General features: G+C 36.4%; 1 protein-coding gene and 1 long non-coding RNA gene across 6 annotated transcripts in view; both read left to right on the top strand.

Annotated features, from left to right (window-relative positions):
- The first annotated feature begins 988 nt into the window (after positions 1-988).
- Positions 989-3,686, top strand: LOC134201212 (uncharacterized). 2 transcript variants are annotated; one of them, XR_009976407.1, is made up of 5 exons: positions 989-1,443; positions 1,692-1,776; positions 2,262-2,536; positions 2,648-2,982; positions 3,308-3,686. It is a non-coding gene; the product is annotated as an uncharacterized LOC134201212 (long non-coding RNA). The 2 variants fall into 2 exon arrangements; XR_009976406.1 differs by lacking the exon at positions 2,648-2,982.
- A 4,577-nt stretch (positions 3,687-8,263) lies between these two features.
- The window catches only part of LOC101736801 (homeobox protein Hox-B5a), a 101,224-nt gene continuing 93,235 nt past the window's right edge, over positions 8,264-16,252 (top strand). For all 4 annotated transcript variants that reach the window (XR_009976545.1, XR_009976547.1, XR_009976546.1 and 1 more), the window contains exon 1: positions 8,264-8,867. Coding sequence is in view for 1 of the 4 variants with exons in the window: in XM_004926447.5 (XP_004926504.3) it covers positions 8,450-8,867 (418 nt within the window). In the remaining 3 variants the exon portion in view is untranslated. The remainder of the gene's footprint in view (positions 8,868-16,252) is intronic.

Here is a 16,252-nt window from a genome sequence, read left to right as displayed (position 1 = left end):
AATGATCCCCGTGCAGTCGAAATTCGACTATAATTAATTGAAATTATAAGTTTGTACACTGTTATGATTCTATTGTCAAAGACTATTATACTTCTATAATCACAGATTTCACCAAGACTGCACTTTAGACAAATATTAATAGAGACAAACAATAGGTATTGATCTATTGTCAATTTGACCACAAACTTTAAACAATAAGAAAAGTTTGACTATAAACAAATAGTATGCATGCGTGCGTGCGTCAAATACATGGTAGTGTGTGTAATGTTTTTTTTTATTGATTTAATGTATTTTTATGCATAATTTAAGAAAATATTAGCATTGTGCACTCCTTCTTTATATTCTCTATAAGTATGTAATGTAATTCAATAATTCAATATGAGTTGATTTGTGTTAAGTTATTTTGATTTAATTTTGTTAAGATTATTGACATAAGTATGTAAATAAAAGCATAAATTAAAACTATAATAAATTCATCTAACAAAATATTCACTCATCTGTAATATAAATACGTAAACAACATTTAATTTTATAGTTCTTAATATCTCTATTTATTCAATCATTAAATATTATTTTTCAACGCTTAATAACTAATGGGTAGTTATTAAGCCTTGATTATTCTGTTTCATTCATTTATTACAAACCACAGAGTATTTGTTGTAGCCGAAGTTTGCAGCTTCAAGCAAGGATTAAATTCCTATTGCGAAAACCAATTTGAAAATGCCGTGTCCGACTTCGCGGATATTCGTTATTTATTGTTACGCAGGTACAGATTATGATATTAAATTGTTTGAACCGGCCCGCGGACTCGGGGCGGAGGTAGCGAAGTCAGATATGTACTCGGAAGTTTAACGCGGAGGTCAGTGCCCATTGGTTTTTTTTTAACGGAAGCGATTTTATGACCTGGTAACTAAGATCTTTACGTCATGTCTTATTTTTTTTTTTTTTTTTTTTTTTTCTTTTTGGACCCAACACCAAGTGTTATTTGCCACTTTCAAAATAAAGGTTAGGAAGCAAAAATCAAAACAGAAAATATAAGTTAGATAAGGTTTAGGCAGGAAAATTGGATTAGGATTAATATAATTAGGAAGAATAAATAATATATATAATTATAATTTTAGGTTAAAACTGTTGAGGAATAAGATAATAATTTTATAAATAACTGGGTCTACTGTATGTAATAAATAAGGTACAGATATAGGAAAAGGAATACTAAGTGATGATAAAGAACTATAAAGAAGTGAATGGTCAAAAAGGGGACATGAAAGAATAATGTGATTTAAATCGCCAATGTCCGCACCGCATTCACACTTACTGCTATCCAGCACTCCGATCGTCGCTAGATGTGCCGGACTACACGTGTGGCCTAATCTCATCCGTATCAAACTGGAAGTCTCGTGGCGTTTAAAATTATATTTGTAGAACCATGGTTTGGAAGGAATGGTTGGTTGTACCCTTCGGTAATATTTTGCTTTAACGCCATTATACCACTGTGCACTCCAAGCATTATTCAAATATGTTTTAGGGAGGCTAACTAAATCATGACTATAATTTTTGAAATAATAAATATCACCACAATTGATAGCCTCGTTTGCAATTCTATCAACTATTTCATTTCCTTTAATTCCGCAATGGCTAGGTATCCATACAAATGATACTGTAAGATTTTGATCCATACATTTCATTAACAGGTTTCTACAGTCTAAGAGAATAGGGTAAATCGGTTGAGATTTAAAAGGAAATTTTGCAAGAGCCTGTAAAGCACTCTTTGAATCGGTTAGTATTAAAGTTTTCTTTAGTTTGAATATCAAAATGTATTCTATGGCCTTGTATATTCCAAAACATTCACCAGTGAACACTGATGTTTCAGATGGTAATTTTATCTTTTCAACTATTTTTGATTGCGAATGGTAGACTCCTACACCAACACAACCTTGAGGGTGTTTGGAAGCATCTGTATATATATGGTTATAGTCATTCCAGTCTTGGTCTATTACAAAATTAAAGTTAGTATTTGGTTGGGGTTGATACTTAGAAATACCCATGTCAAGATGAATATCCGGTTTTAAAATCAATGCCATATAGTTTACACAAAATAGAGGGAAAATATGAGAGTGATTAGTTGGAGTTTGAATAGACAAATATTTTCTGTAGCTAATTATTAAACATGGTAACTGTTTATGTTTCCAAAATGAAGAGTATTCTATGAGTTCATTTAAAGTTTTAAGTTTGGTAATAATGTGATTATTTTGAATTTGTAGGGATTTGAAAACGAATTTATCAGATAAATATTGACGTCTCAAATGAAGAGGAGGATCAACACATTCTACCTGTAATGCTGTAACAGGACTAGATTTCATGGCTCCAGTGATAATTCTGAGTGATTTAGACTGTATAGTGTCTAGTTTTTTGAAAGCATTCACATCCCCTGGTTGAAGTAAAAAAGTACCATAATCTAAAACTGATCTTACTATGGCATTATATAAAAGTTTTAAATTGAATGGGTGGGCACCCCACCATACACCAGCAAGAGAACGTAAGATATTCATATTAATCAAACACTTGTTTGTAATGTAATTACAATGTTGAATTCCATTCAATTTTGAATCTAAAATTAAACCTAAAAATTTAACATGACTATTTACAGAAATTAATTCATTCTCATACAATATACTAATTGGAGGAAGAGAACGTTTTCTAGAGAATACAACAATAGAACTTTTGGAGGCAGAAAGGGAAAGTCCATTATTATCTAACCAAGATTTAAGAGTTAGAAATGAATTCCTAAGGGATAAGCAAGCCTTATGTATGTCTTTATTGCAAGTGTACATAAGGAGGTCATCAGCATATTGAAGAATTTTTACTTGATTTCCAAGGGTCTCTTCCAAATCACAAGTGTATATATTGTATAAAATTGGACTTAACACAGATCCTTGAGGAAGACCTCTCCATAAAGTTCTAGATTGTTGTGAATCTGAAGAGGTAGAGTTTAAAATGATAGTTCGATTTGACAATATAGTAATAATCAAGTTAGCAAGTCTAACAGGAACCCTTATTTTCTGTAATTTGTAAAGCAGTGTAGGAATATGTACATTATCATATGCAGCGGAAATATCCAGAAATCCAGCTACAATAGATTCAGAGTTTGAGAAAGCTACCAAAATATCCACTATAAAGATAGCAAGACTGTCCATTGTGCTTTTACCCCTTCTAAATCCGTTTTGACTGTCACTGAGTAAACTGTTACTTTCCACAAACCATTCTAGTCTAATTTTAATTAAATGTTCTAAAATTTTCAACATTACAGATGAGAGAGCTATGGGTCTGTATGACAATACATCTGATGAAGATTTACCCGGTTTGAGAATGGGTAAAATAATTTGTTTTTTCCATGACTCTGGGATAACACATGTAATGAACATAGAATTTATAAGGTTGAGGTAATATGTGAGACTAGAATCACTCAAATGGACAAAGAAAGAATAAGGAATCTTATCATCACCTGGAGCAGAGTCCTTAAGATTCGAGATTACCCCCTTCAGTTCATTAAATGAAAAAGGTAAATCAAAATCTGAAACTGGATCTGAACATGAGAAAGGAAGGACAGACGGGATAAGAACTAAACATTCTTCTGGAACATAAGGGGGAGCTAATTTATCAAGAAACTTGTCAGCCAGATCATAAGGCAAGTCTTTGACTGTATTTTCTTTATATGCAGATCTAAATCTTCTTATTTGGTTCCATACTTCAGAAGGTGAGATATTAGGACAAATCGAAGCACAAAATTTTTTAAAACCTTCTCGTTTCTTTTTTAATAAAAGATTCCGAGTACTATTGATTCTTTCTGTTAGAATATCAAAATTTTCTGTAATAGTTTCTTCTAAATATAATAATTCGGCTGCTTTTCTCTCCTTTACCGCCTGAGTGCACTCCCGGTCCCACCAAGGAGGAGAAGGAATAAAAATACCAGAAGGGCTTTTAGAAGGGAAAACTTCATCAGCTGTTTCTATAAAAGCAGAAGCTAAAATTTTTGCTTGTGCATCGGAATCTAAGTTATTAATATTTTCACAGTTGGCAAGTTTAATATCCAAACGCGATTGAAACATTTTCCAATCCTCATCTGTTACTTGAGATAGATTGTACTTTATTGTAGACTTATGTTTAGAATGATCCTTAATTACTATGTTATTGTGTGAAAATGAAATAATAATAGGATAGTGGTCACTTCCATAACTTAATTATAATGTTTTCCAGGACAAAGACGGCACCAGAGATGGGGAGGAAATAGATATATCAGGAGCACTAACAATTTGATCAGGACCAGTTCTACGAGTTGGACTTCCAGAATTTAAAATACACAAATTCTGTTCATTAACAAAATCAAGAATTATATCTCCAAATTCATTAGATATTGAGCTTCCCCATGTTTGATGGTGAGCATTAAAATCACCCATTATTATGATTGGTCTAGGAAGATTCAAAATAATAGTTATAAACTCTTTGTAAATCTCTACAGAAGGGTGGGGAATATATACACTAACTATACATATATTATTTACAATGACCGCAATAATGGATAAACCAAAACTATGATCAGGTATATCTACAAGTTTAAAGCTAAGAACACTATTTACAAGAAGAGCAACACCACTGTACCCGTCAATACGATCTTCACGGATACAGGTATATCCTTTGATTTTGAAAGGATATATACTTTTCAACCATGTTTCCTGTAAAGAAACTATGATTGGAGAGTGTTTATTTATTAAGTGAATGAGATCAGACTTTTTACTTAGAATACTTCGACAGTTCCACTGAATCATCTTTTTTATTTGTGGAGCCATTGTATGTTTTGTTTAAAATTTGTCTTATGATATCAGCTGCGTTGGACGGTGTAGCGTTATTAGGAGCAAGTAAATTAATAAGAGCAATAATTATTTCAGCCACAGGAGATTCGGAATTTTCATTAAATTTTAAAGCACAGCCATTAGAAGGAGATGGAGCATCGTAATCTCTTGTAAGATTTCTATGGGCCCTTTGATCAAAACCTTTATCACCTTTAAAGGGAGATCGAGGTTTCATAAAAACTGTTTTTTTATATGACGATGGACTTTTACTGGCAATTACTGGGCTGGGGGCAATAGATTCATGAAACGTTGAATGATTCTTACGATCCGATGGAATTGAAGAAAGAACATCAGCATACGATTTATACACTGGAGGATGAAGTTTACATGCTTCCAAGTATGACACACAACTGTTCGCCATTGTCTGCTTTATGGCCCTTTGTCTTTCAAATTCTGGACATTTCTTATTTATAGCAAAGTGTAAGCCGTTACAAAGACAACAGGAAACATTTTCCTCCTCTGCATTACAAGAATCTCCTGTATGATCTTGACCACATTTAAAACAACGCGGTTTCGATCTACACTGAGCTCTAACATGACCGAATCTACAGCAATTAAAACATTGAACTGTAGGATAAATGTATAAATCAACTGGTAATGATGTAAAACACATATATACTCTTTTAGGTAAAACCTGTCCATCAAATGTTATTACCACGGATTCTGTGTCAATAAAAGTTTTATTATCATTTACAGTGATTTTTCTTCTTAATCTCCTAATTTTTAGGATTTTTCCGCAACCTAACGGAACACTGATATTATTAATTATTTCTTCTTCAGACCATTCTGTAGGAATATTTCTAACGATACCCATGCGAGTAACTTGAAAGGTAGGAATGAATGCTCTATATTTATTCTTCTCTAAAATATCTAAATCCATGAAATTGTTAGCCGCATTAAAATTTTCAAATGTTAGTGATAGCCTGTTTCTACCAATTCTCTTAAGACTGCCATTAACAATATTTTTAATAGAATAATTTTTCAAAAATTTGCCAAAAGAAATTGGGTGCAAAATGGTATTGTCATTAGATGCCTGTATTTGTTTTTGAATATGAATGACGTAAGGGGCAGCATCCGAGTCACAATATTTATGTCTTCCTATAAATCTAGGAGTGACATCATTACTTTCCATTTGAGTCGGATGATTAGGAAATATATTAGTAGACACTGGATCATGAACAGAGCTATTAATCTTTAAGGCTTTATTAGGACCACTTTCCTCACATTGGCACTGGCAGACGGTGTTGCCTTTCGAGTCACACTTGCTCCTTTTCCTATTGCAGTGTCTACAAATTCTGCGAGATGCACGTTTGCGATTTACAGATGTTTGATGTCCGGAGTAATCGGTATCTACAGTAGAATCGTCATGCTCGACAACAACATTATGCGCCACTGCGGGCACTGACGATAAGTCACATTCGTCATTTACTTGTAAAATATTAAAACTATTAGAAGCAAGAGTCCCCCCGGGATCTCCCGGGGGGTCCATTTTACGAAACAAGGTCAAAAAGACTTACCCGACGACGAACTTAAATACACTAAATAAAGAAAAATTAAATATATATAAAAATATGTACAAACTTATCCTAATCCAACTATACGATAATAAAAAAAATTTTTAAATAAAAAACACGACCGCCAAATTTTATGCTTCCCACGCTTTCAAGATAACATATCTGTTGTATAAAAAATCATTGGTTGAAATATAATCTCAGTAAAATGGTGATTGTTTACTGAGACTTTTTCAGTGAACTTTTTCGAAGATCTCGAGAAGCAACGCCCGGCTGCATTGTTTCATTCCCCTACATTTGTGCACTTTTACAGATATTAAACAGTTAATAAACCGCTATTATTACAGATTTAAGCCCGAAGAAACACTAAATAGACAAAATAAAGCAAATCACACAACTGTTCTTCACTCCTCGCGTTCCCGCCAAAAATTCCTATTGGTGTTATATTATTTTGATATGTATGATATATGAATTGTAAGTTTGTACACTATTATGATTCTATTTTATACTTCTATAATCACAAATTTCACCAAGGCTACTCCATAAAAAAATATTAATAAAGACAAACAATATTTAATCTATCCTCAATTTGACCACAAATGTCAAGAACAAATGTTTGACAATAAATAGTATGCATGCGTGTGTGCGTCAAATACATGGTATGTACTGTGTGTAATGTTTTCTTTATTGATTTAATGTATCTTAACATTATTTAAAAAAAATACTAGCATTATGCACTTCTTCTCTATATTCTCTATAAGTGAGGAAAATTTCATACTCCTCCGTCCGCGCAATTTTCGTAAAAAGGGATACAAATTTTTTGCTTCACGTATTAATATATAGATTATCTATGTATCTGCTCACCAGAAATAGGTCGCTGCACCAATTAGTCAAGATTACAGCATGCAACATTGGCATATCGGATTTGGGTCGCGATCGGGTCTCATCGGGCCCGATCGGAATTCCCGAATATAGATAACACACTTTCTCTTTCGCGGGGCTCAAACCGGGAGTGTTGCTAACACTGGCCCTAGCAAGAGCAGTGCTTCGGGGAATCCGAATCTAGTCCGACGATCTCGTGGGACTGTCCGTCACCAGTATCTGCTCAAGATTATGACCCTCCCTTCGAGCAGTGTGTCCGAAGAACTCCAATACTCTACGAATGCATATTGTCGTGAGTGTAGTTTTAACATTAAGCTCCTTTAGTATTGACACATTGGTGCCAAAAGCAGCCCAATGTGTGTGTGTATCATTTACGTTAGATTCAAAATATAATATTAATATAACTCTGCTAATGTCGGTCCCAAGCCCGGATGAGAAAAAAGGAACTTTGAGTTGAAGTTCGACCTTTCCACTGTTAAAAAGTCAACGCCGAATGTTGGGCGGCGATTTATTAGCCGGATAAAACTTCAGCGGCCTTGAAGAACTAAACCTTTTCCAAAAGAACTGCCCTGGTCACCATCCTCGTCGAACCCGTCGCTTGCGACGAGGGGCTCGACGACTAAATTAACCATCAGACACAGTCCACTGAGTTTCTCGCCGGATCTTCTCAGTGGGTTACGTTGAAATAGCCTCTCAAGGCTATCAGCTTAGGTAGGAAAAAAAAATAACGTCACCAATTGTGCTTAATCCGACCCTGGTCAATCAAAGGTTTCGCCGACCGCAAATCACTGACGTTCCACACCCCCTGAATGAAGACACGCCCAGTCTCGCGCATGCGCGGCCAACGTCCAATCGCTTCACTCCATTCTCGTTCCTCCACCACCCCCAAATCGGCAATCATGCACCCTCAATTGACCATCTTTTACATGTCATTTTTTCCCGCAAAAACCGATAGCAGCCGCCCCGCCTCTGAAGTGATTTAAATCTTTGACAGTTTCATATCATAAACCGCTTCATAACGCCGGTGTTAATGTGTCTCTCTCTCTTTCTCTATTAAAATTAAGTTAATGATTTACTGAAATTCAAATGTGAAGTGCTAGTGCCGAAATGGTTCGTCGGAAATTCGTTAAATGAACGCGGGAATCAGCCATGATGGAGCAACGTCAGAATTCGGTGTATCCATCGAACCTAACGGACTTCCTGACTGCCTCCGCGTACCAGCAGAACGTGGAACGTCTCTCGAACCTCACGGAAGACGACAACTATGAGGCGGAGAATCTCGACAGGTCTTCGTCGCCGGTATCAGCGCTGGACGACGGAGACAGTAACCATTCGGCTTTCGGCGTGGATTTGACGGGAAAATCCACGAATTTGGGGGGGAAATCTTTTACGATAGCTGCCATTTTGGGCTTGACGGGCCCTGATGAGGACGTTATGAACTTAAGCGTCCAGGAACGACTGCAGAATCAGAGGAACCTGCACAATTACCTGTACTCTGGTCACGAGGTGCAGAGACTGAATGAAGGCTTCAGAGGCATTGTGACCGGACCGACCGGGCTAAGACAAGGTGAGTTGAGATTTTACGAGTTTTCCATCATATTTTCTGACGTAGTCTCAAGAATCTAGCAAAGGTGGATTCGATATTTTTTTATTTTAATTTTAATTTTTATTGAATTTTAGTAAAATGTTAATACAATGTAATGAAAACGTGTAATATGGATGTAAAATCTGAAGTAAATTAAATAAATAAATAAAAAAAATATAAATAAAAAATAAGCGATATAAAATGTGATTATTTACATGTCGGCTCCATCTATAGGTACTAATATACTTAGTCTGGCCATAAATACTGTTACAATTAAAAATAAAAATAAAAATCTATTGCAAATAACGTTTATTACTTTTACAGTGTGTTAGTTTAATACATAAATAGTATAAAACAATTTAAAGTATAAAAAGCTTATTCGAAGTGGTCTCCATTGGCTGTAATACAGTCCTTTAAACGTTGAGGCCAGTTATCAATAGAAGCACGTACTCTTTCCATGGGAAAATTTTTCACTGCCAATCGTACGGATTGTTTTAGGGACTCCCAAATTATCATGGCGTTTAGAGCAAGCCGTACTCTCTATAACTGACCATAAATCATAATCCAGCGGATTAAGATCGGGACTAGACGACGGCCAGTCTTCAGCTCTGATGAAGTCCGAAACGTTCTATCTTCATCTCCCAAAATAAAATCTTTTGCTTTCGGACAGGATTTCTTCGAATTCTTTCCCTTACTGCTTTGACCACCTTTTTCGTACGAACACTACGTGGACGGCCAGATCTGTTTCTGTCCTAAACAGAGGAGGTCTCATTGCACCTATTAATAGCCCGGTACACAAACATTTTACTAATACCAAGCGTATGGAGAGTTTTAAAAATTGCATTTGGCTCCATACCTACTTTGTGTAATGCAATCACAGCGATACGGTTCTCTTTATCACCCCACCTCATTTTAATATCGCAAAATATTGTACAATGTATTGGCGCCAAAATGAGAAAACTCAATGAGCGATCATATAAAAATGACAGATTCCAAATTCAAATGTAATATTTTGTTTATTTTTAATTGTAACAGTATTTATGGCTAGACTAAGTATAAATCAAGAGTGGTTTTAACGGATGTTCCGTTATAACTACTGAACCATGCATCCGATTGACTTGAAACTTGGTAACCATGTAGAAAATACATGTACTTAATGAATAGGGTAATATTTATATGAGTGTTGGGACTCCCTAATAATAATTACAATAAATAATAACGTTAATTTTAAATGGCCAGCGAAGCGGGCGAGTACGGCTAGTTGCTTATAAGTTCTGAACACCAATTGGATTTTGAATAAATTAGGAATAGAATAAAAATCAAAAAATTAAAATAGAAATATAGCGTTACATCATATGAGTATTTAAAATAATATAATATATTTATGTAAAAATAAAACTGTCTCGATAAAAGTCACAGTCAATTGAGTCAAAAAGTCGTCGTGTTCTAAAGGATAAGACGTCCGGTGCATTCGTATGTAGCGATGCACCGGTGTTCGAATCCCGCAGGCGGGTACCAATTTTTCTAATGAAATACGTACTCGACAAATGTTCACGATTGACTTCCACGGTGAAGGAATAACATCGTGTAATAAAAATCAAACCCGCAAAATTATAATTTGCGTAATTACTGGTGGTAGGACCTTTTGTGAGTCCGCGCGGGTAGGTACCACCACCCCGCCTATTTCTGCCGTGAAGCAGTAATGCGTTTCGGTTTGAAGGGCAGGGCAGCCGTTGTAACTATAGGTACTTGAGACCTTAGAACTTATATCTCAAGGTGGGTAGCGTATTTACGTTTTAAATGTCTATGGACTCCAGTAACCACTAAACATCAGGTGGGCTGTGCGCTCGTCCAACCAACTAAGCAATAAAAAAAATTGAATATGCATCATTAGCCCCTTGACCGCCGTGAAGGACACCGGTGCCCTACGCGGCGCACTGAAGTAATCATGTCGATTTACGTACAGTAAGATTAAATAATGACGGAAGATAGTGGAATTGTCGTAACTTGAAAGACCCGAGTTTACACAGAAACCATAAAACTGTTTCAAAAATTCATATTATACTATACAAGCTCCTCTTATTATATTTAATAGAGAAGAAAGTTGAAAATCGGTATGTACCTATAATCTAAAGCTTATCTGATTTTATCTATATATTAATACGTGAAGCAAAAACTTTGTACCCCTTTTTACGAAAATTGCGCGGAAAGAGGAGTATGAAATTTCCCACACTTATAGAGAATATAGAGAAAGAGTGCAGAATGCTAATTTTTTTATTTAATCATGCATTAAAAATACATTAAATCATTAAATAAAAACATTACACACACTATCATGTATTTGACACACATATTACTCTACACTCTTTGTTTATTGTCAAACTTTTATTATTGCCTAAAGTCTGTGGTCAAATTGAGAGTAGGTTATTATTGTTTATCTTTAATATTACTAGTGGTCCCGCAGTAGTCGAAATTCGACTATAATTAATTGAATTTATAAGTTTCAACACTATTATGGTCATATTGTTACAGATTTCGCCAAGACTACACTATAGACAAATGCTCGTAATATTAAAGATAAACAATACTAAACTATTCTCAATTTGACTACAGACTTTAAGCAATAACAAAATTTTGACAATTAACAAAGAGTATATGTGTGTGTGTCAAATACATGGTAGTGTGTGTAATGTTTTATTTATTGATTTAATGTATCATTTATGCATTATTTTTAAAAAAAATTAGCATTGTGCACTTCTTCCCTATATTCTCTATAAGTCTGGAAAATTTCATACTCCTCCGTCCGCTCAATTTTCGTACAAAGGGATACAAAGTTTTTGCTTCACGTATTAATATATAGATTTGACTATAGTGTAGTCTTGGCGAAATTTTTGATTATAGAAGTTTGAGATTATAGAGTATAGGTTGGGGAAAAAGTTTCCTCGCATTTTTTAAGAATATTCACATTTTTCCATATAGTTTATAAATTACATTTAACTAAAGTATGTAGGTACCATTTTGTTCGATAACTTTTTGCCATCTTGTAGGTAGGGACATGATCCCATTGCTATAGAAATTTTGGGGCTTCTGATCAAAATAACGCGGCAATTGGTTTTGGCTGTCTTTTCGTGATGTTAGCCTGACACGGCCTAAATAATTGTGAAGAGACTAAAATAGGTGGAAATCTGAAGGTGCAAGGTCAGGGCTATACGGCGGATGCATTAACACCTCCCAGCCAAGCTCTCTTAATTTTTGCTGAGTGGCTAAAGATGTGTGAGGTCTAGCGTTATCATGATGAAAAACCACACCCCTTCTGTTGATTAATTCCGTCCGCTTTCTCTAAACTTCTTGCTTTAATCTCATCAGTTGTTCGCAGTATAGTTCAGAATCGATGGTCCTGCGGCTGGTAAAAGCTCATAATGAATAATGCCCTTCCAATCCCACCACACACACAGCATCATCTTGTTGCGAGTTAACCCGGGTTTCGCCACAGTATGTGAAGCCTGACAGGCCTTTGACCACGACCTTTTTTGCACGTTCTTGACGTACGTGATCTACTTTTCACCACCAGTTATCAGCTTCTTCAAAAATGGTTCTGTTTCATTACGTCGCAATAAAGAATCACAAATGAGTACACGGTTTATTAGGTTTCTTTCGGTGAGCTCGTGAGGTACCCAAATATCGAGCTTTTTTGTGTACCCAGTTTTTTTTCAAATGCCCCAAAACTGTTTTGTGGTCAATTCCCAGTTCTTCAGTTATGTCGTAACTACTGTCCGATCTTGCTCCACTTTTTCAAAAATGGCATCCATTTTATCCGTAATAGGGCGACCAGAACGACGTGCATCTTTGACATCAAAATTTCCGGATTGAAAACTAAGGGTTTTCAACCAAATTTGTGCTACTCTCACAGACACTGCACTATGGGTCCATAAACATTGCAAACTTTTTTCGCGGCTTGCCTTGCATTTTTACCTTTTTTGTAGTAAAATTTTAAAATATATCGAAGTTCTTCATTAAATCCACTCATCTTGACAATACGAAAAATAAATAAAAATCACACATTTTCCTAATATGAATTTGGAATTATTATCTTCTTTAAAATTTAAACTTTTAATGATACCAAAACCAGCCCGATACAAATAGTATACAGCCAAAGAGATTTTATTACAAGTTCATACATACTTTAATGCGAAAAGACTTTTTCCCCAACCTATTATAATACTCTTTGACAATAGAACCATAATCATGTTCAAACTTATAATTTCAATGAATTATAGTCGAATTTCGACTACTGCGGGACACTAGTTCCATTAATTGTCTGTATGTCTTGTATGTTCTGTAAAAATCTGTATTCGCGCAAACGGAAACCCAATAGTGTTTTTTTTTTGTAATCGAATTAGCTGAAGGGTAGAAGTAAAGAGCGTCATCTTGTATAGGGGACAAGTTAAAATAGTGTCCACCTGTAAACAGCGAGTTATTGTTCCATGTGCCAGACAGGCTCGTGCTCATCATACGAGACTACTTGTCGAACCGTTCGTTCCGATATCGAGTCGAGGGAACGCGTTCCCGGCCCCGTCACGTCACAGCCGGAGTCCCGCAAGGCTCCGCCCTCTCCCCGTTACTATTCAGTTTGTATATTAACGATATACCCCGGTCTCCGGAGACCCATCTGGCGCTCTTCGCCGATGACACCGCCATCTACTACTCGTGTAGGAAGAAGGCGTTGCTTCATCGACGACTTCAGACCGCAGCTACCACCATGGGACAGTGGTTCCGGAAGTGGCGCATCGACATTAACCCCACGAAAAGCACAGCGGTGCTCTTCAAAAGGGGTCGCCCTCCGAACACCACGCTGAGCATCCCTCTCCCGACTAGGCGCGTCAATAACCCCGCCCCCGCCGTTCGCCCAATCACGATGTTCGACCAGCCCATACCGTGGGCCCCGAAGGTCAAATATTTAGGCGTCACCCTCGACAGTAGGATGACATTCCGCCCCCACATCAAGACGGTACGCGACCGTGCCGCCTTCATTCTAGGACGTCTCTACCCGATGATATGTAGGCGAAGTAAAATGTCCCTTAGAAATAAGGTGACACTCTACAAAACTTGCATACGCCCCGTCATGACCTATGCAAGTGTAGTGTTCGCTCACGCGGCCCGCATACACTTAAAATCCTTTCAAATTATTCAATCCCGTTTTTGCAGGATAGCCGTCGGAGCCCCGTGGTTCGTCAGGAACGTCGACCTCCATGACGACCTGGACTTAGAGTCCATCAGTAAGTATCTTCAGTCGGCGTCCATGCGCCACTTCGATAAAGCGGCACGACACGAGAACCCTCTCATCGTGGCCGCCGGTAACTACATTCCCGATCCTGCGGACAGAATGGAAAGCAGTCGACGTCGCCCTAAACACGTCATCTCGGATCCTCCTGATCCACTAACGGTGCTTTTAGGTACTTCAAGCACCGGTCACCGTTCTCGTCGAACCCGTCGCTTGCGACGAAGGGCTCGACGAGTAAATTAACTCTCAGACACAGCCCACTGAGTTTCTCGCCGGATCTTCTCAGTGGGTCGCGTTTCCGATCCGGTGGTAGATTCTGCGAAGCACGACTCTTGCTAGGGTTCGTGTTAGCAACATCGTCAGGTTTGAGCCCCGTGAGCTCACCTACTAAAGTTAAGGCTACGCTGAAATAGCCGCTAGGGCTATCAGCTTAGGTAGGAAAAAAAAAAAAAAAAAAAAAAAAAAAAAAAAAAAAAAAAAAAAAAAAAAAAAAAAAAAAAAAAAAGTTGGAAGACTCAACGAAACAGCGCTAGTGTACAAAGTGGAAATGGTGGGAATATAGCGGTTTTAAACAAAGTGAAGTGTGTTGGGTTCAAAAATTTAATACTTTTAGTGGCTTGTTTTTAAAATTTGTATTTAAAAAATATGCAGTATTTAAAAACTCAACTATTTATCTATATATTAATACGTGAAGCAAAAACTTTGTACCCATTTTTACAAAAAAATTGCGCGGACGGAGGAGTACGAAATTTCCCACACTTATATAGAATATAGAGAAGGAGTGCAGAACGATAGCATTTTTTTAAATTATGCATATAAAAACCATTAAAACAATAAAGAAAACATTACACACAGCTACCATGTATTTGACACACAAACGCATGCATACTATTTGTTTATTGTCAAACTTTTCTTATTGTTTAAAGTCTGTGGTCAAATTGAGAATAGATTGAATATTGTATGTCTTTATTAATATTTGTATAAAGTGTAGTCTTGGCGAAATCTGTGATTAAAGAAATATAATAGTCTTTAATTATAGTCGAATTTCGACTACATTGGGACCACTAGTTTTTATTAATAGGCTTTTACGTAGGAAGTATTTCTTTATTATGGCGCCGTTTTCAAAATCTTTCCACTTGCTACTGTGGCGCTAACTTAATTGGCTCCCTTGCAGCGGACACTTTATAATACGTTGAGCTGGACCTTTTATACCTTTACACTCTTTAATTTTAAATGAAATATGAATCGATTGCGAGTGACATTTACTTTCCGTAGGTAGTAGTAGTAGTTTTATTTTACAATTATAATGGCAAAGGTATCATACTGTACAGCCTAATCTGTTATATATATTTTTTTTATGTGAAATGAAATCATATGAAATGAGATGAGATGATCTGGGATGAAATATAATCTCAGTAAAATGGTGGTCATTTACTGAGACTTTCAGTGGACTTTTGGAGGATCCAGAGAAGTTACGTCCAGCGGCTTTGTTTCATTTTCCCACATTTGTGCATTTTCACAGAAATTAAACAGTTAATAAACCACCGTTATTACACATTTAAACCTGAAGAAACACTAAATAGACAAAATAAACCAAATCACACAACTTCACTCCTCGCGTTCCCGCCAAAAAGTATTTACCATAGATTATACACTTAATTCAGATTCAGATTTTAGTTCATTTTATTTGATCTAAATTAAGGCAAATGCGTCCTCAATCAGACAGCCGACTGAAATAAGTTCGACCCTAAGTTTTGTCTCATTAACGTATTAAACATGAAGGGAATGACTTTGTGTTTAATTAAAACTGCACCCTTCCTAACTGGCTATTATCAGTAATCCACCCCCGAGGGTCGTTCGGGGGTCGCGATTTTACGCGTTCTAACGTTTTATTTGATATTGTCGTTTTAAAATTAAATATTCTAGTTTGTTTAGCGGTCGCTTTTGAGAGGGCGATAATTTGCCCGCCAAAATTGTTTCTTCAAAACCGACTAATATAAGTTGCGGGTCGTTTCTTGTTGTACATAACAGCATAGCTATTTGTATTAGTAGGGCAGCAGATGTAGGAATATGCGAGAAAGGGAAG

This window comes from Bombyx mori, chromosome 24 (genome assembly GCF_030269925.1).
Source record: "Bombyx mori chromosome 24, ASM3026992v2".
In the NCBI taxonomy this organism is placed as follows: domain Eukaryota; kingdom Metazoa; phylum Arthropoda; class Insecta; order Lepidoptera; family Bombycidae; genus Bombyx; species Bombyx mori.
Note: the sequence above shows the minus strand (reverse complement) of the source record. Positions and strands in the feature narration are given on the sequence as shown.